At 40.8% G+C, this 25,025-nt stretch overlaps 1 protein-coding gene across 2 annotated transcripts in view; it reads right to left on the bottom strand.

The window, feature by feature from the left end:
- Positions 1–25,025, bottom strand: part of KPNA6 (karyopherin subunit alpha 6) — a 64,916-nt gene that overhangs the window by 13,205 nt on the left and 26,686 nt on the right. The window contains exons 1-5 of one of the 2 annotated variants that reach the window (XM_045476499.1): positions 21,010–21,136; positions 3,094–3,227; positions 1,861–1,953; positions 1,360–1,459; positions 421–515 (exon numbers count right to left, since the gene is read on the bottom strand). In XM_045476499.1, the coding sequence (XP_045332455.1) occupies positions 421–515; positions 1,360–1,459; positions 1,861–1,953; positions 3,094–3,227; positions 21,010–21,028 (441 nt within the window). In that variant the 5' untranslated portion in view covers positions 21,029–21,136. Of the gene's footprint in view, positions 1–420; positions 516–1,359; positions 1,460–1,860; positions 1,954–3,093; positions 3,228–21,009; positions 21,137–25,025 lie in introns of those variants that run through there. The other variant, XM_045476501.1, reaches the window with a different exon arrangement.

The raw sequence follows: 25,025 nt of genomic DNA, 5'->3' as shown, positions 1-25,025 counted from the left end.
ACTGGAACCTACTTCAGATTCTGTGTCTCCCTCTCTCTCTGACCACCCCCTGCTTGCACTCTCTCTGTCTCTCAAAAGATGAATAAATGTTAAAAAAAAAAAAAAAAGTAGATATTTATTTTAAGTAAACTAACAACGCTGAGATCAAGAGTCGCATGCTCTATCGACTGAGCCTGCCAGGCACCCCAGAACCTTTGATTTATAACTGAATAATCAGCCTGTCCTATTCTGGTGTCCTTCGAGATTGTTTTAGAGAAGAGGTTTTGGCTCTCTTATCTGAGGCCAAGACCTCTGAAGCATCTCTTAAATAGTTCCTCATATTACTTGTCTATTTCCTGAGAGATGCGTCTATAGAAACACTCAACTACAATTTCTTGGAAAAGGGGCTTTCATCTGGTACCCCTCTTCACCAGTCCTCACCTGTAATGTACAATTCTCATTCCTCTTCAGAAACTCTACAAACCGATCCACCACTCCTGGAGTGTTGATAACTTCATCTATTGGAGGACTAGGCTCTGGAAAAGGGGAGAAAGGAAAGAGAGGAAAAGTCAGGAGAGATTTCGGCTGGTGCATTCACTGGGGTCAGTCTATCATCCTTCCTAGGTAGTCCTGACTGTTCTTATCAATATTTCCAAACTCCTTTTTCGTGAGGTGGTTTTCACAATAGTCGGTCATTTTTGAACTGTGTGATCTAGTTAGGATGCTAAAGAGAAAACCAATCCCTAATTTAGGTATACCTGCCTTTGGCTTCCTGAAACTAAGCAAGCAAGTAATTAAGGAAAAGAAAGCCCAAGAAATGGGCAACCCTAGTCTAAATATTTCCCTTCTAAGAAGAGCATTCTTTTCTCGGCGGGACTGCTTCATTTACTGAGACAAGAAGTATTTTTCCTATCATACATCACATCTTTATTGAGTACAAACTATGTGCCAGTTCTAGGTACCGAGAACACTACAGTGAACAAAGTCAAATGTCTCTGCCCTTACAGAGCTTATGTCCTAATGAGGAGAGACTTTCTATTATATTAATAAGTGTAATGGGGGAAAAAAAAAAGAGGTAGGGCAGGGTAAGATTAAGAATGCTGAGAGTGAAAGGGATCTGCTTTTTTATACAGGGCATCAGGGTAGGCTTGTTGAGAACCTAGAATATGATCATGGAAGTGGGGAGTCGTCACAGGTATCTGCAACCAGAGGATATCAGGCAGAGGGAACAAAGTTAAGAATGTGCCTGGCTGGTCCATGGAACACCAAAGCAGTATGACCAGAGTAGAACGAGTGAAGGGGAACAGCAAATGAGGCCAGTGAAAGGAAACATAAGGTTAAATCACGTAGGGCCTCCCTGGGGAAGACCAGGATTTGTACCTTTGGAGAGCAGTTTCCGGAATTTCTGTGTGGTTGCTAACTGTAGGTCAGAATCATCAGAAAAGAGCATCTCCACCATCTCTCGTGTGATCACGCTCTCCTAGAACATAAGACAGATTTAAGACTTGGCAAACCAACACTAGAGCTAGATATGAGCACACACCCCTGTTTGGCATCCTGCTTGTTAAAGACTTGAGGGCAAGAGGATGGCATAACAGCAGGCTCAGGAGAAGGTGTTTGTTTAATTCATGGCTGCTTCAAGTTGGGATATTTGAATGATTCCTAACCTGAGGCAAATAAGGGCTTCCCTTAAAATGTTTTCTCAGGTGTCTCCATCACAGATGTAACCCTACTGATTCTTTAAGCCAACCAGCTACAAAAGGGCCCATGGAAGAAAGAGCTTAGCATGGTTGTTGCCAAAGCCACTAGATGATGTGAACTGCCTGTTCTGTACACGTTGGTACTTCCCAGGCCTGCCTGAAGCACATGTAAGGGCCTTACCCCAGTGGTAGAGCTCACATAGGAGTCCATGAGGAGACTGTCAAACATGGCGGCTTCTTCATTAATCAGCTCCACATTTCTCCGTTTAAAAAGCTGAAAGTGAAGAAAAGATATAGTGGTAAAACTACTCACTGTAATAAAGAAAACAAAGAATGATCCAATGTTAAATTATGTCAATAATTGCCAAGGAAATGCTAGGATAGTTGAGACAATGCCAAGCTTAATATATGGACATGGAAAGATATCTAAGCACTTGACTGTTTTATATCTAATTGTTTGAAGTTTTTTAGAGAACATTCTCTTTTTTTTTAAAGTAAGCTCTATGCCCAAAGCAGGGCTTGAACTCATGACTCTGAGATCAAGAGTCATATGGTCTACCGACTGAGCCAGCCAGCCAGGTGCCCCTAAGAGACCATTTAAAGATTTCTGTGCCCTTTGTATAAAAGGTGATGGATAGGGGCACCTGGGTGGCGCAGTCGGTTAAGCGTCCGACTTCAGCCAGGTCACGATCTCACGGTCCGTGAGTTCGAGCCCCGCGTCAGGCTCTGGGCTGATGGCTCAGAGCCTGGAGCCTGTTTCCGATTCTGTGTCTCCCTCTCTCTCTCTGCCCCTCCCCCGTTCATGCTCTGTCTCTCTCTGTCCCAAAAATAAATAAAAACGTTGAAAAAAAAAAAAATTAAAAAAAAAAAAAAAGGTGATGGATATAAAAGGCTTTGAAGGAAAGGAGTAACAGTAAAGCAAGAGGGTGGGCACAAGCAGGTTAGGTGACAGCATCTACACCGGGGCAAGGCACCAAACTGTTGGTGGTGTGTGGTGGAGCATAGCTGATAAGGCATTCATACAGTCTCAGTCCTAGGGAGACTTCCAGAGAATGGACTGAAGACATAGAAGTAAGGCAGTCCAGAATAGCTGATGAACCTCTTAAGGCACCAGGCCTAATGCTGACTATAGGGGTGAAGAAGAGAGAAGGCAACAAGGGGCTAGAACTAGAATGTTATACAGAAGACATACATGATGTCTACGTTGTTCTAAATTGTGGAAAAGGAGTAAGGGACTGGTTCTTTTCTTCGAAGCTTCCAACACTTCTCTACAATAAAGAAAGCTGGATGAGTGGCCCCAGAGCTAAGCTGTTTTCCCAAGGGGAAAAGAAGAATAAATGCAAGGAGCAGCCCAACCATGGCAGCTGGATCATTTCCCGGAACAGTATGTTTGAGCATATTCAGGTTAACCTACTTGTTGTTCCCGTTTCTGCTTCCGGAGCTGAATGCCCTCTTCCTCTCTTCTTCGTCTCATTTCCTCAGGGTTTAGGGCATTGTTCTTATAGCTCTTCATTCGATAATTGTCTTTCCCTGGGCTCGCCATGGTCTCTAGAAAAAGAGAAGATACAAATATAAAGGCTCTTAAGAGGACAGCATTTCCTTTTCACTGGGCTTCGGTTCCACCCGGCCTCCCAACCCCCCCTACTCAGGGGGACTGAAGCTCCTCGAGGAGGGCTGATAATCTCAATAATTTAACACCTGACATCTCATCTTTAAAACATGGACATAACTATTCCTACTTCAGAGAGTTGTGGGAGGGATTAAATAGGTTAATACTACTGTGAAGTATTAGAACGATGCTAGGCCATATGGTAAATGGTCACAAGTTATGATCCCTCTATGACAACAGAGAAAACTTGACTTGCTCAATAAACTTGAAAACATCTAATTCAGTGAGATACTGTTATCTTTAACGTCCACCATCTATCTTTCAAATTAAAAATTTTTTTTAATTTATTCTGTAATATTTGATAAAAACAAAGAGATGAAATATAATGTTACCAAGCAAAACAATACAATGAACATCTGTAAACCCACCACCAAATCTAAACTAGAACATTACCAATATGCCTGAATCTACTTGTGGGCTCTCATTCTATCACAGGCTCCTCCAGCCCCACCCCAACTCCAGGCAAAAGGAAAATGCTATCCTGAATGGCATGCATGTTGAGAAAATATCTGCCCAATATCTAAGTCTGAATAATAGTCTGTCATTCGGTCACGTGAAAATAGCGGCAATTAAAAAAAAAATTCTCGGACAGTTAACAAGTAGTGTTCTATTAATTACAGTGTTATATCAGCGTACAATATAGTGATTCAACAACTGTATACACTAGTTAGTGCTCATCAAGGTAAGTGTGCTCTTAGTCCCTTTCACCTATTTGACCCATTCCCCTGCCATCACTTCCTTTTTGGTAACCATAAGTTTGTTGTCTAAGTTGTGTGTTTTCCGGTTTGTCTCTTTTTTCCTTAAAAACAGTTTCAATTTATAAAGCGTCTAATTTAGCTAGTAACTTAATTACCACAGGCGATCTTCCTCCAGACACATTTTCAAAGGTTGCATTTGTCCTGTTGCATCAAGGACATAGCAATTTTTTTCCCCAACAGTGAGTGAGCTAGTGGCAAATATACGGACTACTGGTACACTTTGGTGCCACTGTGTTGATTTGTGCTAAGACACCAGAACTTTTCCCATCATTGCTTTTGTACTACTTTTGCAGTACAAATGTCAAAATAGTAAAAACAGCAAATAACATCTTTACAACTTTTTTCCAGCTATAGAGATATAAGTGATCTATAACCTTTTTTTTTTTTTTTTAAATTTATTTATTTATCCAGAGAGTGAGAGGAAAGGAGGGGCAGAGAGGGAGGGAGGGAATCCAATGCAGGTTCCAGGCTGACAGCTCAGATCTCAAGAACGAGGAGATCATGACTGGAGCTGAAATCAAGAGTCAAATGCTTGACCGAAGGAGCAACGAACGCATGCGCGTGCACGCACTCGCTCTATCTACCTACCTACCTGTCTACCTATCTAAGTAGGCTTCATGCACAGCACAGAGCTTAACGTGAAGCTTGAACTCGTGACCCTGAGATCAAGAATTGGATGCTTATGGGGTGCCTGGGTGGCGCAGTCAGTTAAGCGTCCGACTTCAGCCAGGTCACGATCTCCCGGTCCGGGAGTTCGAGCCCCGCGTCAGGCTCTGGGCTGATGGCTCAGACCCTGGAGCCTGTTTCCGATTCTGTGTCTCCCTCTCTCTCTGCCCCTCCCCCGTTCATGCTCTGTCTCTCTCTGTCCCAAAAATAAGTAAACGTTGAAAAAAAAAAATTAAAAAAAAAAAAAAAAGAATTGGATGCTTAACTGACTGAGTCATCCAGGCACCCCAACAGAATACTAGGCAGCCTTTATTTTTCTCTTAGCAACCTTACAGTATATAATACAGTGCTGTTAACTGTAGTCACAAGCTATACATTAGATCCCTAGCACTTATTCACTTTACAACCAAAGTTTGTACCTGTTGACCACCTTCATCCATTTCCCCAACCCCACCCATGGCAACCACCAATCTACTGTTTCTAAGAGTTTGGTCTTTTCAGATTCTACATGTACATGTATTTGTATTTGTCTTTCTTTGCCACTTAGCTCGTTATTTAATTAATCTATTTTCATAATAGCCATCGTAACAGGTGTGAGGTGGTATCTCACTGTGGTTTTGATTTGCATTTCCCCGATGATTGGTGATGTTAAGCACTTTTTTCATGTACCTGTTGGTGATTCTATGTCTTCTCTGGAAAAACGTCTATTCAGGTCCTTTGCCCATTTTTAATTGGAGTACTTGGGGTTTTTTTTGTTGTTGTTGTTGTTGTTGTTATTGAGTTGTATGGGCTCCTTATATATTTTGGATACTAACTCCTTATCAGATACATGGTTTGCAAATATTTTCTCCCATCTTATAGGTTGCCTTTTCATTTTGGTTCAAGCTTTCTTGTTTAATGTAGTCCCACTTGTTTATTTCTGCTTTTGTTGTGTTTTTGGTGTCATATCCAAAAAATCATTGCCAAGAACCAAGGTCTTATTTCCCATGTTTTCTTCTAGGAATTTTATAGTTTCAGTTTCTACCAATTAAGTCTTTGATCTATTTTGAATCGGCAGATAACATTTTATTTTTTTACTTTTTTTTCAATATATGAAGTTTATTTTCAAATTGGTTTCCATACAACACCCAGTGCTCATCCCAAAAGGTGCCCTCCTCAATACCCATCACCCATCCTCCCCTCCCTCCCACCCCCCATCAACCCTCAGTTTGTTCTCAGTTTTTAAGAGTCTCTTATGCTTTGGCTCTCTTCTACTCTAACCTGTTTGTTTTTTTTTTTCCTTTCCCTCCCCCATGGGTTTCTGTTAGTTTCTCAGGCTCCACATAAGAGTGAAACCATATGGTATCTGTCTTTCTCTGTATGGCTTATTTCACTTAGCATCACACTCTCCAGTTCCATCCATGTTGCTACAAAGGGCCATATTTCATTCTTTCTCATTGCCACGTAGTACTCCATTGTGTATATAAACCACAATTTCTTTATCCATTCATCAGTTGATGGACATTTAGGCTCTTTCCATAATTTGGCTATTGTTGAGAGTGCTGCTATAAACATTGGGGTACAAGTGCCCCTATGCATCAGTACTCCTGTATTCCTTGGGTAAATTCCTAGCAGTGCTATTGCTGGATCATAGGGTAGGTCTATTTTTAATTTTTTGAGGAATCTCCACACTGTTTTCCAGAGTGGCTGCACCAATTTGCATTCCCACCAACAGTGCAAGAGGGTTCCTGTTTCTCCACATCCTCACCAGCATCTACAGTCTCCTGATTTGTTCATTTTGGCCACTCTGACTGGCGTGAGGTGATATCTGAGTGTGGTTTTGATTTGTATTTCCCTGATGAGGAGCGATGTTGAGCACCTTTTCATGTGCCTGTTGGCCATCTGGATGTCTTCTTTAGAGAAGTGTCTATTCATGTTTTCTGCCCATTTCTTCACTGGATTATTTGTTTTTCGGGTGTGGAGTTTGGTGAGCTCTTTATAGATTTTGGATACTAACCCTTTGTCCGATATGTCATTTGCAAATATCTTTTCCCATTCCATTGGTTGCCTTTTAGTTTTGTTGGTTGTTTCCTTTGTTGTGCAGAAGCTTTTTATCTTCATAAGGTCCCAGTAGTTCATTTTTGCTTTTAATTCCCTTGCCTTTGGGGATGTGTCAAGTAAGAAATTGCTACATCTGAGGTCAGAGAGGTCTTTTCCTGCTTTCTCCTCTAGGGTTTTGATGGTTTCCTGTCTCACATTCAGGTCCTTTGTCCATTTTGAGTTTATTTTTGTGAATGGTGTGAGAAAGTGGTCTAGTTTCAATCTTCTGCATGTTGCTGTCCAGTTTTCCCAGCACCATTTGTTAAAGAGACTGTCTTTTTTCCATTGGATAGTCTTTCCTGCTTTGTCAAAGATTAGTTGGCCATACGTTTGTGGGTCTAGTTCTGGGGTTTCTATTCTATTCCATTGGTCTATGTGTCTGTTTTTGTGCCAATACCATGCTGTCTTGATGATGACAGCTTTGTAGTAGAGGCTAAAGTCTGGGATTGTGATGCCTCCTGCTTTGGTCTTCTACTTCAAAATTACTTTGGCTATTCGGGGCCTTTTGTGGTTCCATATGAATTTTAGGATTGCTTGTTCTAGTTTTGAGAAGAATGCTGGTGCAATTTTGATTGGGATTGCATTGAATGTGTAGACAGCTTTGGGTAGTATTGACATTTTGACAATATTTATTCTTCCAATCCATGAGCACGGAATGTTTTTCCATTTCTTTATGTCTTCTTCGATTTCCTTCATAAGCTTTCTATAGTTTTCAGCATACAGATCTTGTACATCTTTGGTTAGATTTATTCCTAGGTATTTTATGCTTCTTGGTGCAATTGTGAATGGGATCAGTTTCTTTATTTGTCTTTCTGTTGCTTCATTATTAGTGTATAAGAATGCAACTGATTTCTGTACATTGATTTTGTATCCTGCAACTTTGCTAAATTCATATATCAGTTCTAGCAGACTTCTGGTGGAGTCTATTGGATTTTCCATGTATAATATCATGTCATCGGCAGATAACATTTTAATCTTCACTTCCCAGGTCCTCTGAAATATTGTGCAGATCACACTTTGAGAACTCTAAGGAATTAATTGCTGGGCTGTAGGCAGGTTAATGTTAAACTTGACGAACTAGTACCATGTTGCCTTCCATGTGATGCCAACATTTAAATTTTTTTTCATTTCATTAAGAGAAATTTTAATTTATATTTATATATATATATATTTTTTAATGTTTACTTAGTGTTGAGAGACAGACAGAGCACAAGCAGGGAAGGGGCAGAGAAGGAGACACAGAATCTGCGGCAGAATCAGCTCTAGACTCTGAGCTGTCAGTGCAGAGCCCTATACAAGACCAGTGAGATCATGACCTGAACCAAAGTCGGACACTCAACCGAGCCACCCAGGTGCCACTTTATTTTTCAATATAATTTATTGTCAAGTTGGCTAACATACAGTGCTCTTGGTTTTGGGGGTAGACTCCCATGATTCATCACTTACATACAACACCTAGTGCTTGTCCCAACAAGTGCCCTCAATACCCATCACCCATTTTCTCCTCTCCCCTACCCGCCCCCCCATCAACCCTCAGTTTTTCTCTGTATTTAAGAGTCTCTTATGGTTGGCCTCCCTCTCTGTTTGAAACTATTTTTCCCTTCCCCTCCCCCGATGGTCTTCTGTTAAGTTTCTCCAGTTCCACATGAGTGAAAACATGTATCTTTTTCTGACTGACTTCTTTCACTTAGCATATCATCCTCCAGTTCCAAACATGTTGCAAATGGCAGGATTTCATTCTTTCTCACTGCCAAGCAGTATTGCATTGTATATATAAACCACATCTTTATGTGATGTCAATTTATACTATCCTAGCAATACACAGCAGGCTTCTGTTGATCTATACCTTATTACCTGGAATTTTCACTTTTGCCAATCTACTCTGTATAGTAAGGTCTTTCACTGAGATAAGGATTTGCATATCCCAGATTACTAATGAGGTAAGATTTCATGTTTATTAGCTATGTTTCTCCTTCTGTAAAAAATCTATTTGTGTATTTTGAATATTTTTCTATTGAATTATTAGCCCCTTTCCTATTAATTTGTAGCTCTTTAGATATTCTAGTTGTTAATCACTTGTTGGTTATGTGTGTTACATATATCTTCCAGCAGGGCACCTGGGTGGCTCAGTCAGTTAGGCGTCCGACTCTTGGTTTTGGCTCAAGTCCTGATCTCAACGGTTCACGAGTTCAAGTCCTGAATCAGGCTCTGTGCTGACAGTGTGGAGCCTGGTTGGGATTCTGTCTCCCTCTCTCTCTGTCCCTCCCCACTTGTTTTCTCTCTCTCTCTTTCAAAATGACAAACAAACAAATAAAGTGTCTTCAAATATCTTCCAGCAGTTTGAAGCTTTTTAGTTTTTTTGATTTTCATCTTATGGAGTTAACAAGAAGTTTTTCATTATAATGTAGTTAAAAATGTTCTTTTATTCTTAGCTTTTTGTTATTTAATAAATCCTTTAATGCTCCCAAAGTCAGAAAGATAGCTTCTTATGTCTTCAAGAGATTTTATTTATTTGGTATTATTTTTATTTTTCCAATTTATTTATTTTTGAGACACGGAGAGACAGAGCATAAGTGGGGGAGGGGCAGAGAGAGGGGAAGACCCAGAATCCAAAGCAGGCTCCAGGCTCCCAAAGAGTCCAACGCAGGGCTCGAACCCACAAACCGCTGAGATCATGACCTGAGCTCAAGGTGGAACGCTCATATGACAGAGCCACCCAGGCGCCTGCCTCTATGTCTTCTAGAGGTTTTAAAGTTTGACTTTTACATGCAAATGTTTCATCTAGGAATTTAACTATGTCTATATATGAAATAGGGATTCAATTTCATTTTTTTCAATGTGGAAAATCAACTGTCCTAGCACGGTTTATTTACTATGCCACTCCTATCGTCAAGAAAATCACCCTCTGTGACCAAGTTTAGTGTTAGAATCTCTACTATTGGTCAATTTCTATCTTGCTTCAATCACATTTTTTTAAACAGATTTTTTTGTTAACGTTTATTTATTTTTGAGACAGAAAGAGACAGAGCATGAACGGGGGAAGGGCAGAGAGAGAGGGACACAGAATCTGAAGTAGGCTCCAGGCTCTGAGCTGCCAGCACAGAGCCTGATGCGGGGCTCGAACCCACAAAGCACGAGATCGTGACCTGAGCTGAAGTCGGACGCTTAACCGACCGAGCCACCCAGGTGCCCCTAAACAGATATTTTAAAATTAAAGTTTATTTATTTATTTTGAGAGAGAGCATCAGCAGAGAAAGGGCAGAGAGGGAGAGAGAATCCCAAGCAGGCTCCACAATGTCAGCGCAGAGCCAGACACAGGGCTTGAACTCACGAACCACGAGATCATGACTTGAGCTGAAATCAAGAGTTGGACGCTTGACTGAGCCACCCAGGAGGCCCTTAACAGATTTTATTTTATTTATTTATTTAAACATTTATTTATTTTTGAGAGAGGAAGACAGAGTGTGAGTGGGGTCAGGGCAGAGAGAGAGGGAGACACAGAATCCGAAGCAGGCTCCAGGCTCTGAGCTGTCAGCACAGAGCCTGATGTGGGGCTCGAACTCATGAACCATGAAATCATGACCTGAGCTGAAGTCAGATGCTTAACCAACTGAGCCACCCAGCCGCCCCAACAGATTTTATTTTAAAGTAATCTCTAGACCAACATGGAGATCGAGCTTAACCCTGAGATCAACAGTCGCATGCTCTATCCCTCCGATATCCCAGTTTTTAAATAAAATTTTAACAAATCTCTTCATTTGGTAGAGCTGGTCCTCCAATCATAAACCTTGAGAAGTGGGCTGGCTCTTTTTTGAGTTTCAGAAAATCTGTATGAGCTTGCCAAACCTTAAACAAATACTATTGGGATTTAAATCAGAATTACTGTTACCAGTATTGAAATTCCATATTCACGAAATGAGGTCATGTGAGTCTTTCCCTCACCCTCCCTTTTTTGGTTTGATTTCCTTTTTATTACTATTATGTTTTTTTAAATGTTAATTTATTTTTGAGACAGAGCGTGAGTTGGGGAAGGGCAGAGAGAGAGGGAGACACAGAATCCGAAGCAGGCTCAAGGCTGTGAGCTGTCAGCACAGAGCCTGACACGGGGCTTGAACCCATGAACCGTGAGATCATGACCTGAGCATAAGTCAGACGCTTAATCGACTGAGTTACCCAGGCGCCCCTCTGTTATTTATTTCTAATATAATTAATCACACCGTGATCAGAGTCTCAAGGATTCTTTTAAATTTACTGATTTTCCTTGAGTTATGATTGGGCTATGTCCTGATAAACCCACTGTTAAGATGATACTGGTTAAGTTAAAAATACATTTAATACACGTAACCTACTGAATATCATAGTTCAGCCTAGCCTACCATAAATGTGCTCAGAATACTCTTTTAGCCTGTAGTTGGCCAAGCAAAATCATCCAGCACAAAGCCTATTTTATAGTAACATATTCACTATCTCATGTAACGTACTGAATACTACACTGAAAGTGAAAAAAGGAATGGTTGTATGGGTACGGAATGATTTAAGTTTATCAATTGTGTACCCTTGTGATCACGTGGCTGACTGGGAGCTGTGACTCACTGCTGCTGGCCAGGATTGGGAATGAGTATTGTACCATATGTCACCAGCCCGAGAAAAGATCAAAATTCAAAGTAATGCTTCAACTGAATGTGTTTCCGCTTTCATATCATAGTAAAGTTGAAAAATTGTAAGTTGAACCATCATAAGTCAAGAACCATTGGGGTGCCTGGGTGGCTCAGTCGGTTAAGCATCCGACTTCACCTCAGGTCGTGATCTCACGGTTCACGTGTTTGAGCCCCACGCCGGGCTCAGCCTGCTTCGGATTCTGTATCTCCCTCTCTCTGCCCCTCCCCTCCTCATGTTCTGTCTCTCAAAAATAAATAAACATTAAAAAATAATAATAAGTCAGGAACCATCTATATCGAGATTTGCTTTTTCGGCTCAATATGTATACAAATTATGTAAGTGCCCCTTGTGTGCTTGAGAAAAATCTGTATTCTTTAATAATTGTGCATGGCATTCTATTAACCATATATCCATTAAATCAAGTTGTTCACCTTGTTATTCAACTCTTCTATTACTTTACTAACTTTTTTCTTGACTTATCAACAGTAAATGTATCCATTTCACCCTGTAGTTTTATTTTGCTTTATATATTTTATGACAATTTTATTAGAGGTACATACATTTAGAACAGTCTGTCTGAACACCAGTTCCTGTTGTTGTTTTTTAATTATTCCTTATAATTCCTTTTTGTCTTATTTTGTTAGGCATTACAAATATAGCTATCACTTCCATTCCAGCCATGGTGGAATAACAGGGATTGGATTTATCCTCCTGCTGTAAACTTGTTTCAGGTATTGGACACAAGGCATTGAAAATCTGTGATCCCCAAGAGGGTGAGCCCTAACTTATCTCCTTGGCTTTCTGCCTGGAGGCACGTTCTAGACCACTGAGCAGGAAGACGGTTACCAAAGAGCAAAGCAATCTCACTAGTTGAGGAAAGAGATCAAGGAGATTAAGACAGCTGGAAATTGTGAAGCAGAGTTCCAGAGAAGAGCAAAATACACGGAAAAAAAGCTCAGGAAATCTGCTTGGGGTTCCTTTAAATCTGGGATAGAGACTAAGGATGTACAGGTGTGAGGTGAAGAAGCTTCATGAATCAGGCAAAGAGCAACGGGGAAGCTGTAAACTCAACAGTTCCCAGAGCTCACACAGGGCTGGAAAGCATTTGATGAATCAGAATGGAGATTCCTCACTGATCACTCAGGGCATACAGTGAACCCTAAAAAGGGCTATGCCTTAAGAGTAAGCTCAAACTATCCCTAGAGGGGTGCCTGGCTGCCTCCATCAGAGTAGTGCAGGACTCTTGATCTTGGGGTCGTGAGTTCAAGCCCCACGATGGGTGTAGAGATTACTTAAATATATAAAACTTAGGGGGGGAAAGTCCCTAGACAAGACTACTAACAAAGCTTCCAAACAACACTTCAACTGATCAAGTGGGCAGAATGTAACAACTGCCTATAAGGCTCTACATCCTTTAAAAAAAAAAAAAAAAAAAAAAAGACAATAAAAAGTACATCAAAAATCCAATTAAAAACTTGTAGATATGCCAAGAAGCAGAAAAACATGACACACCCACAGAAAGAAGAAAAATCAATCGAGACAGACCAAAAATGATGCCACAGTGGCTCATGCGATGTTTATCAAATGGCCTAATTTATCTGTAGCTGCATTCACAGGGGATAAAGTGGGGGGTGAGGAAAGTTGACAAAAAACCTATGAAGAAACAAAGAGTGAAACATTTCCAAACTTGATCCCATAAACCCAAGAAATCATGATAAACCTTAAGAATGGTAAAAACAAAGAAAATCACACTAAGGGACATCATAGTCAAATTCCAGAACCTCTGGTTGATTCTTTCTCTATTTGTTGTTGTTCTCATTTTGTTCTGCATTGCTTTCCTGATTTCCTTTAGTTGTTTGTCTTTTTTTTTTTAGTTCTTTGTATTTAAGACAGTTGTTTGAAAGTCTTTGTCTACTATCTCTAGTAGCAGGGATAGTTTCTTGTCAGTTTACTTTGTCCCTTCAAATGGGCCATACTTCCCTGTTTATCTCCATTATTGGCTTATTACCTTTAAAGAAGTTTCTTAATGGGAAGACTTTATTTTATATGTACTTACATGTTTACCATTTCTAGTATCCTTCCTTTTGTGAAGATCTGAGTTACCATCTGGCATAATTTTCCTTCTACTTAAATGTAGTATTTTTTTTTTAATTTTTTTAATGTTTATTTATTTTTGAGAGAGACAGAGACAGAATGGGAGTGGGATAGGGGCAGCTTAAAAACAGCTAGAATGACTCATTACATGCAGAAGACCAAAGATAAGAATGACCTGACTTCCTGTCAGAAACTATGCAAGTCAGGGAGCCTGGGTGGCTCAGGTGGTTAAGCAACTGACTCTTGGTTTCAGCTCAGGTTCAAGCCCCACATCGGGCTCGGGCTCCATGCTGGTAGTGTACAGCCTGCTCAGGATCCTCTCTCTCCCCCTCGCTGTCTGCCCCTCCCTCCCCCACTCTCTCTCTCTTTCAAAATGAATTAACTTAAAAAAAAAAAAAAGAAACTATGCAAGTCAGAAGATAATGAAATACGAAATTGTATTGAAGGAAACCTGTCAAACTAGAATTCTATACCCAATGAAAACACTTTCAAAAAATGAAAATGAAATAGGAATCGACTTCTTCAAACAAAACCTGAGACTTTGTCTCTAGCAGACAGGCATTGAAGAAATACTATAGCTGGAGTGCCTGGGTGGCTCAGTTGGTTAAGTGTCCGACTTGGGCTTGTGTCATAGTCTCACAGTTTGTGAGTTCGAGCCCCATGTCAGGCTCTATGCTGACAGCTCAGGGCCTGGAGCCTGCTTCGGATTCTGTGTCTCCCTCTCTCTCTGCCTCTACCCCACTCACACTCTGTCTCTCTCTCAATTGAAAATAAATAGAGGCGCCTGGGTGGCTCAGCTGGTTGAGTGTCTGACTTCGGCTCAGGTCACGATCTCCCAGCTCATGGGTTCGAGCCCTGCGTCGGGCTCTGTGTTGACAGCTCGGAGCCTGGAGCCTGGGGCCTGCTTTGGATTCTGTGTCTCCCTCTCTCTCTGCCCCTATCCCACTCCCATTCTGTCTCTGTCTCTCTCAAAAATAAATAAACATTAAAAAAATTTAAAAAAAAATACTACATTTAAGTAGAAGGAAAATTATGCCAGATGGTAACTCAGATCTTCACAAAAGGAAGGATACTAGAAATGGTAAACATGTAAGTACATATAAAATAAAGTCTTCCCATTAAGAAACTTCTTTAAAGGTAATAAGCCAATAATGGAGATAAACAGGGAAGTATGGCCCATTTGAAGGGACAAAGTAAACTGACAAGAAACTATCCCTGCTACTAGAGATAGTAGACAAAGACTTTCAAACAACTGTCTTAAATACAAAGAACTAAAAAAAAAAAAGACAAACAACTAAAGGAAATCAGGAAAGCAATGCAGAACAAAATGAGAACAACAACAAATAGAGAAAGAATCAACCAGAGGTTCTGGAGTTGAAGGCGTCTGGTTGGCTTGGTTGAGAGGAGCATGTGACTCTTGATCTTGGGGTTGTGAGTTTGAGCCTTAAGCTAGGTGTAGAGATTACTTAAATTAATTAATTAAAAAAAAAAAGGCAGTTCTGGAGTTGAAAAGTAACTAAAGTTAGTTGAAAAATAACTAAAATGAAAAATGCACTAGAGGGGCTCAATAGCACACGTGAACAAACAAGAGGACCAACAAACTTGAAGACAGGAACACAAATTATGTACTCTGAGGAGAGGAAAGAGTGAAAAGTAACAGAGCCAATGGAGTCCATGGAATTCCAACAAGCATATCCAAAAAGTATTACGGGAGTCAAAGAAACAGAAAAGAAAGGGACAGAAAAAATTTAAGAAATAATAGCAGAAAACCTCCCAAATTCAATGTAAAACACGAATCTACCCATAAAAATATTCAATGAATCCCAAGGAGGATAAATTCAGATCTACATCTAGTCACATAATCAAACTATTGAGAGCCAAAGACATAGAGAATCTTGAAAGCAGCAAGGGAGAAGTGACTCATCACATACAAGCCAATTTCCCATTAGAAACCATGAAGGCCAGAAGGCATTGGGATGACACATTTAAAGAACTGAAAGGGGGGAGAAAGCCAAAGAATTCTACATTTGACAGAATTGTGCTTCAAAAACAAGGGAGAAATTAAGACACTTCTAGATAAACAAAAGCTGACAGAGTGTGTTACCATGAGACCTGCTCCACAGGAAATGCTAGAGAGAGTCCTTTAAACTGAAAAATGAAGTGAAATGAAAGGATACTACACAGTAACTTGAAGCCAATAAAGGTAACTATATGGGTAAATATAAAAATCAGTATTATTGGTTTGTAACTGCTTTTTATCTCCTACATGATTTAAAGAACAAGTGTATAAACTAATCACAAATTTATGTATGTTACTGGGCATATAATGGGTACGTGTAAAGATGTAATTTGTGTGACGGCAACAACATAAAGGGGGAATTGGAGCTGTACAGAAACAGATTTTTGAAGTTGGTACCAATTCAAACTATATAGCTATAAATTTAGAATGTTAAATGTAATCCCCATGGTAACCACACCATCTAAAAAAAATACATATACAAAATAGAAATAAAAAATAAACACGAAAGGAAATGAAAAGGGAATCAAAACCATTCACTACATAAAATTAAACTAAACACAAAAGGCAGTAATTGGAGGAAGAGGGGGACAAAAAAAGTAGAAGACCTAAAGAAAACAAAGAATAAAATGCCAGAAGTCCTTCCTTATCAGAGTAATATGTGTAAATGGATTAAATTCTTAAGTTATTATATGCTGTCTACAAAGACTTACTGCATATCCAAAGACACGAACGGGTTTAAAGTAAAAGGATGGAAAAAAATATTTCAAGTGGGGCGCCTGGGTGGCTCAGTCGGTTAAGCATCCGAGTTTGGCTCAGGTCATGATCTCACAGTCTGTGAGTTTGAGTCCCGCGATGGGCTCTGTGCTGACAGCTTGGAACCTGGAGCCTGCTTCAGGTTCTTGTGTCTCCCTTTCTCTAACCCTCCCTGTTCATGCTCTGTCTCTGTCTCAAAAATAAATAAACATTAAAAAAAATTTTTTTTTAAATATTTCAAGCATATGGTAGCCAAAAGAGAGCTGGAATAGCTAACCAATATCAGACAAAAAACCTTAAGTCAAAAACTCTTATGAGAGATCAAGGACGACATTATATATTGACAAAACGGTCAATTCATTAAGAAGATATAATAATTATAAAACATATATGCACCAAAACAGAGTCCCAAAATATATGAAGCAAACAAACATGGTCAGAAGTGAAGGGAAAAATAGTTCGACGATAGTTCTTGGAGACTTCCATACACCACTTTCAATAATGAACAGAATACTTAAATAGAAGATTAATAAGGAAACAGAGGACTTCAACAACATTATGAATCAGTCAGACCTAAAAAGACATAGAACACTCCATCCAACAATAGCAGAATATACCTTCTTGAGTGTACATGGTACATTCTCCAGAATAGACCATGTTAGGCCACAAAGAGTCTCAATAAATTCTCAATAAATTTGACCATACAGAATGAAGCTAGAAATTCAGAAATATGTGGAAACTAACAACACACTCTTAAATAATAAAGTTGGAAGACTCACACTTCCTGATTTTATAACTTCCTACAAAGCTACAGTAATCAGAATAGTGTGGTACTGGCATAAGGATAAACATACAGATAAATAGAATAAAATTGAGAGTGTAGAAATAAATTCATAAATCTATGGCCAACCAAATAATTTTGATAAGAGTGTCAAGTCCATTCAATGGAATAAGAATACTCTCTTCAAAAAATATTACTGGGACAACTAATATCTAAAAGAATGAAGTTGGACCCCAGGCTTACACCATACACAAAAATTAACTCCAAATGGATCAACAACCTAAATATAAGCTAAGACCATAAAATACTTAGAATAATACATAGAAAAAAAATTTTATGGCCTTGGATTTGGCAATAGATTCTTTTACTATGACATCAAAAGCACAAGCAACAAAAGACATTAACAAGAAAGTGAAAAGACAACTTACAGCATGGGAAAATTATTTCCAAGTCATGTATCTGATAAGGGTTTAATACCAAGAATATACAAAGAATTTCTACAGTTCAACAACAAAAAGACAACCCAATTTAAAAATGGACAAATAATTTGTATACATTTCTCTAAAAAAGATACATAAATGGCTAATATGCATATGGAAAGATGCTCAACATAGTCTTAAGAGAAATGCAAATCAAAACTACAATGAAGGGTGCCTGGGTGGCTCAATAGGTTAAGCTTCCAACTTTGGCTCAGTTCATGATCTTGCAGTCCATGAGTTTGAGCTCCATGTCAGGCTCTGTGCTGACAGCTAGGAGCCTGGAGCCTGCTTCCAATTCTGTGTCTCCCTCTCTCTCTGCCCCTCCCCTGATCATGTTCTGTCTCTGTCTCAAAAACAAACAAACATTAAAAAAAAAAAATACAACAACAACAACAAAAAAAAACTACAGGGGTGTCTGGGTGGCTCAGAAGGTAGAGTGTCTGACTTTTTGGCTCAGGTCATGATCTTGCTGTTTGTGAGTTCGAGCCCCGCGTCGGGCTCTGTGCTAACAACTGAGCCTGGAGCCTGCTTCTGATTCTGTGTCTCCCTCTCTCTTTCTGCCCCTCCCCTGCTGTGTTCTCTTTTTCTCCCCAAAATAAATAAACATTAAAAAAGAAAAAACCCAAAACTACAATGAGATTTGATTTCATGCCTAATAAATAGCTATAATAAAGACAAAAGAAAACAAAATACCAAGTGTTGGCAAGGATGTGGAGAAATTAGCATCTGGTGTATTCCTGGTGGGACTGTAAATTCTACACTTTTGTATATCCAAAAAAATTGAATGAGGCACCTGGATGGCTCAGTTGGCTAAGCGTCTGACTTCAGCTCAGGTCATGATCTCACGATTCGCTGACTTTGAGCCCAGGGTCACTGCACTGACAGTGAGAGCCTGTTTGGAATTATCTCTCTCTGCCCCTCCTGTGTGTGCGCTCTTTCAAAATAAACCAAAAAAATTTTTTTAAAAAGCTAAAATGGTGAGTTATATTTTACCAAGATTAAAAAAAATTTTTTTTAATGTTTATTTTTTTGAGAAAGAGAGAGAGATAGAGTCCAAGCAGGGGAGTGGGGGGGGGGGGGGCAGAGAGAGAGGGAAACACAGAAACCAAAGCAGGCTTCAGGCTCTGAGCTGTCATGACGCACAGAGCCCAATGCGGGGCTCGAACTCACGAACCGTGAGATCATAACCTGAGCTGAAGTCGGATGCTTAACCAACTAAGCCACCAAGGCACCCCTTTACCAAAGCTTTTTGTTTTTTTTTTTAATTTTTTTTTAATGTTTATTTTATTTTTGAGACAGAGAGAGACAGAGCATGAACAGAGGAGGGTCAGAGAGAGAGGGAGACACAGAATCTGAAGCAGGCTCCAGGCTCTGAGCTGTCAGCACAGAGCCCGACGTGGGGCTCGAACCCATGGACCGTGAGATCATGACCTGAGCCAAAGTCAGATGCTTAACCGACTGAGCCACCCAGGCGCCCCCCTTTACCAAAGTTTTAATTGCAGCATACCCCTGCCAATTAAAACTAACACCGAATCCCTGTTCTATATATGTTTTTTTAGATACCATATTTGTCTATTTGCATTCACCAGTTACAGGGCCAATTATATTAACTCTATTTTCTTTTTTTCTGTGTTCTTTTTTAAGTGTTGGCACTTTAAAAAGTTGACATGGGGCTCAAACTCATGAACTGTGAGATCATGACCTGAGCCAAAACCAAGAGGGGACACACTTGACCAACTGAGCCATTCAGGTGCCCATTACATTGTGTTCTTGATGTTTCAGCATTTGGGACCTTTACAGACCCAGGGACAGACTGCCCCTCCCATGGCTAATGCCTAAAGGTAACAACTTGCCTAACAGCAAAGTCCAGAGCCATATCTCCTCCTCTACCTTGCCTATACACCCAGGAGACAATATTCCTTCACTTTAATCATCTCTTGGTGAGGTAGTAGGCAAGTAGAAACCACTCCTACAGACCAAAATCCTTTGGATTAATTCAAAGTTGCCAGTCCTAAACAGTTTACTCTGCCCTGCCTTCACTTTCCCTCAGAAACCTTAATAAAGTCTCTGGCCTAGGGTTGAGCTTCGGCTCAGGTCATGATCTCACTGTTCGGTTCAGTTTGTGGGTTTGGGCACCCATTGGGCTTGCTGCTGTCAGTGTGGAGCCTATGTTGGATCCTTTGTCCTCCTCTGTCTGCCCTCCCCCTGCTTGTGTGTTCTCTCTCTCGCTCTCAAAATCTCAAAACACACACACACACACACACACGTATACACAGACAATATATATACATATGTATATATATACATATGTATTTCTTCTGTGACCCTGCACACATGCAGTGGCTTCCTCTCTGAGACCTGTGAGTGTAACAAATGTATTCCTTCCATGCCGCATTCCTGTCTCTTCCTGTGGTCAGTCAGAGAGGCTTTATCATACCTTACCCAATATTTACATTTTTAAAACAATCTCACTATCTAAAGACCTGATGAAAGTGAAGCTGATTATGTTAACCCACAAGTCCTTTAGAGGCCTTTCTGATTCTCTGAATTTCTAACTGGAAATTATCAAGAGTATTTATTGCTAATGGGGTGAAAAATAAGTTTTATAGGCACACAGAACGAACAACTAAGATTGCCCCCTTTGTAGCATGGTTGGGGGATTGTAATGAGAGTTTAAAAAGAAATCTCCTAGGGGCGCCTGGGTGGCGCAGTCGGTTAAGCGTCCGACTTCAGCCTGGTCACGATCTCGCGGTCCGTGAGTTCGAGCCCCCTGTCGGGCTCTGGGCTGATGGCTCAGAGCCTGGAGCCTGTTTCCGATTCTGTGTCTCCCTTTCTCTCTGCCCCTCCCCCGTTCATGCTCTGTCTCTCTCTGTCCCAAAAATAAATAAACGTTGAAAAAAAATTTAAAAAAAAAAAAAAAAAAAAAAAAAAAAAAAAGAAATCTCCTAAGAAGATGGGGGCTTCACCAGGAAATCATTTTGGGGGTGGAAACAGAATAAGGAAGTACATAAATGGGCGGGGGGGGGGGAGAAGAGTCTATTAAGAGAATCTGAGTGAAAGAGAAATGAAAATGGAAGTTGAAGAAAGAGCTGAATTCCGGAGCTAGAGAAACTGAGGAAATGAAACTTCAGAGAAGGCACCTCCGTCATTCTGTAAAGAAGCTTGGTGAACCAACTGCGGTGGTAGGGTCTTAAAATGTGCAAGCCTACACACCCACTTGGCAAGTCCCAAGTGAATTTATTATTTAAAAAAAACATTCTAGGGGAATGCAGTGGCCTCCCTTTGGGGTTACTGATTACCCCTGTGCCTGGAGACTAATAGGCACAGGACAGATTCCTAAAGGCAGGACTGTGGACCGCTGTCCCCCATTACCTGACACATGGTTTTTCATGACTCTGAGCCTGGGATCTCCCAGGGAGCTGTCCCTTCCTTCGAGCAAAGGTGACAACAAAGCTGGAAGGAGAACCAAGATGTGCTTCTTTAGTCACCATGGTGACAAGAAACCATCACAAATATTTGCTTGTGACTTCACTGGAGAAGGCAGGCAAGGGAGGTTAGATTGGAAGAAGGAACAACCACAGAAGCATATCTGGAATCAGCAACCAAAGGAATGCTGGACTCTCATTTAGGGACCAACAGGCAAAGGGTTTGTTTTCATCATGCACTCCCTTACTGGATTCTTAAGAAATCCAGAATACAAATAACCTTTTCTAGCATCTGACTGTCTTAGACAGCCTTTGGGTTTTCTTAGTCAAGGAATTCTCTCAAAATGAATAGGTCCCTGAAGTTATACCTCCCATTTCTTAGGAAATAAGTGGCTAATGTTGCAGTGTACTCTCTAAACTTTTGGAACCAAGGGACGAGCAATGATACAAAACAGGCACAGACCCTGTTATGTCCTGAATTGTACCCTGCCTACAACTCATATTTTGAAGTTCCGGCGGACAAGGTCTTTTTATTTTTTTAATGTTTATTTTTTTCTTGAGAGAGAGACACAGAGTGTGAGCAGGGTAGGGGCAAAAAGAGAGGGAGACACAGAGTCTGAGGCAGGTTCTAGGCTCTGAGCTGTCAGCACAGAGCCCAATGCGGGGCTTGAACACAAGGACTGCAAGGTCATGACCTGAGCTGAACTCAGATGCTTAACCGACTGAACCACCCAGGCACCCCCAGACAGGGTATTTTTAAAGAAGTGAGAATACTGGGGTAAGGCCCTAATCCAATTATGATTAGTGTCCTTATAAAGAGAAGATTAAGATATAGATGCACACAGAGGGAAAACATCACGTGAACATGAAGACAGCCACTGATAAACCAAAGAGAGAAAAAGGCCTCGGAAAAAGCCAACCCTGCTGACATCTTGATCTCGGAATTCTAGCCTCCAGAACTGTGGAAAAATAAATTCCTGTTGTTTAAGACATCTTGGCTGTGGTACTTTGTTTTGGCAGCCCTAGCAAAATAATATAAGCTCTGACTGATAGAATCAGAGTCTCTCTTTTTTTAATTTTTTAAAATGTTTATTTATTTTTAACAGAGAGACAGAGCATGAGTGGGGTAGGGGCAGAGAGAGGGGGAGACACAGAACCTGAAACAGGCTCCAGGCCTGGAGCCTGACATGGGGCTCAGACTCACGGACTGCTAGATCATGACCTGGGCCGAAGTTGGATGCTTAACTGACTGAGCCACCCAGGTGCCCCCAGAGTCTCTTTTGAGATTCATACAACTTTAAAATTATGCACATGTTCTCAGAAAAAGGCATACTACATATAGCCAGCTATCCTGTGTGTGGGATGGGAATGATTCTACTACACCTTCAAGCTCACATCCTGTATACCTGCTGGCTCTAGGACTTTCCAAATCAAAGCCTTAGTTCATGGTCTGTACTTCAAAAAGCTACCAAGCAATCACTTGGCATCTGCCTAGAAAAAGCCCAAAAGAGCTATATTTAGTAAATAAGGGAACTAGCATTATTTTCTAGGTAATGACCTGACAATCTTCAACGGAGATGGGACTTGGAACACTACGAAGCAGTCAGTCCTTTCAAATTAGTTCCCTTGCCCTGGTGTTAAGCTGAGTGGGCGCTGATCACTGCAGAAGGAAGCTTTCTAAAGAAATGTCATTGTAGCTGCCTGGGCATCAAGGATGAGCTGAGGCTTTAAATCATGCAGACTCACTGTTGGGCATATGCTACAATTAGGAAGCTTTACAACTCATCATGATGCATTAAAGGTTACTTAATGATAGTGGGAAGAGGGATAAAAAAGATAAATGGTTATCTCTCAATTTAAGGCCTCTTCCTTCAAGAAAGAAATCTGATTCCTCCTAGGCTAAAAAAAATGGCTTTTTTTAGTTGGCCTCTCATACCTTTCACTAGGAATTATCTAGCTAATATGTATCAACATAAGATTCCTGGGTTGGGGGCCCCTGGGTGGCTCAGTCAGTTAACTTCAGCTCAGGTCATGATCTCACAGTTCCTGGGATCAAGCCCTACATCAGGCTCTGTGCTGAGAGTGCAGAGGCTCCTTGGGACTCTCTCTCTCTCTCTCTCTCTCTGCCTCTCCCTTGCTTATGCAAGCTAGCACGTGCTCTCGCTCGTGCTCGCTTTCTCGCTTTCTCTCTCTCTCTCTCTCTCTCTCTCTCTCTCACACACACACACACACACACACACACACACACACACACAGAATCCTGGGTTAAAATACTATGGCCAGGGGCACCTGGGTGACTCAGTCCGTTAAGCTTCTGACTTCAGCTCAGGTCACAATCTCATGGCTGCTGAGTTCAAGCCCCACATCAGGCTCTGTGCTCACAGCTCAGAGCCTGGAGCAGGCTTCAAATTCTGTCTCTCCCTCTCTTTGCCCCTTCCCGGCTCACACTCTCTCTTTCCTTCAAAAATAAACAAACATTAAAAAAACAAAACAAAAACAAATACAAAAACTCCACTACGGCCATATTCCAGTTAATTTAAAGGAAAGGAGAGGCGCCTGCGTGGCTTAGTCAGTTAAGCGTCCGACTCTTGATTTTGGCTCAGGTCATGATCTCACGGTTCATGGGATTGAGCCAAGTCCTGCTTGGGATTCTCTCTTCCTCTCTGTGTCCCTACCCCACTCACACTCATTCTCTATCAAAAATAAATAAATGAACATTTAAAGAAAAGAAAGGAATAAGAGTATACCAGGATATAGAGTCCACAGCCTTAGCAGGCTAGTAACAATTGCTAATGTGCCAAGCTTTTTGTAGACATAATATCTGATCTTCACAATAATCTTGAGAATCTATTTTACAGATGAGAAAAATGAGACTCAGAGGGTAAGTAACAAGCCAGGAAGCTAATCCATCAACCTTGACTGACCTATTTGATTGCAAACTCCAGGTTCTTCTCATTTCCCAAAAAGGAAAGCTATTGGTAGCAGCAAATCCATCAGAATTCTCAGTTGGGGGTTACTCCATCTCCGATAAAGAAACAAATTTGCTCACATCCCAGGTTTTACAGGACAGTTATAATATTACATCAGGGACTGCCTTCATACTCAGTTTTTACAACATTGTGCCAGCCAAACAAAATCTGACAGGGGCTAGGGTGAAATCAGCTGTTTTAAACTCTTGGTTTGAGGACAGTAATTAAATAGCAATTAATAGCTAAGGAGCCAGGTTCAGAGGCGTTATGATTCACACAAGATCATTCAACTATTAAATTGTGAACCTGCGGGGGTGCCTGGGTGGCTCAGTTGGAGAAGCCGCCAGACTTCAGCTCAGGTCACGATCTCGCAGTCTGTGGGTTCAAGCCCCATATCGGGCTCTATGCTGACAGCTCAGAGCCTGGAGCCTGCTTCGGATTCTGTGTCTCCCTCTCTTTCTGCCCCTCCCCCACTCATGTTCTGTCTCTCTCTCTCTCTCTCTCAAAAATAAACAAACATTAAAAAAAATTGTGAACCTGGGACTGGGATCTAGACCCTCTAATTCTAAAGGCCTCCACTTTTCATCCAACCTCTGAGAATTCCATTCTTTCCAACCCCCCCCCCCAACACACATATATTTCTATTCAATTTGGCTCCTGCCTTTAGACTAGGTTCTGTCTATACTGATCTATGTACTCAGTCATTTTAACTTGAGAATTACTGGCAATCAATTCTTTAATTAGTACTCATACGAAGAGGGAGCAACTGAAAACTGCCAAGATGTTTGTCTAAAGAGATCTCCCTCTCTCTCTGCCCCTCCACTGCTCTTGCTTTGTCTCTCTTTCTCAAAAATAAATAAATATTAAAGAGAGAGAGAGAGAGAGAGAGAGAGAGAAAGACATAGGATCCAAAGCAGGTTCCAGGCTCTGAGGGGTCAGGACAGAACCCAACATGGGGCTTGAACCCACAAACCACGAGATAATGACCTGAGCC

Source organism: Leopardus geoffroyi, chromosome C1, assembly GCF_018350155.1.
Source record: "Leopardus geoffroyi isolate Oge1 chromosome C1, O.geoffroyi_Oge1_pat1.0, whole genome shotgun sequence".
NCBI lineage: Eukaryota > Metazoa > Chordata > Mammalia > Carnivora > Felidae > Leopardus > Leopardus geoffroyi.
This window is presented reverse-complemented; position numbering and strand designations above follow the sequence as displayed.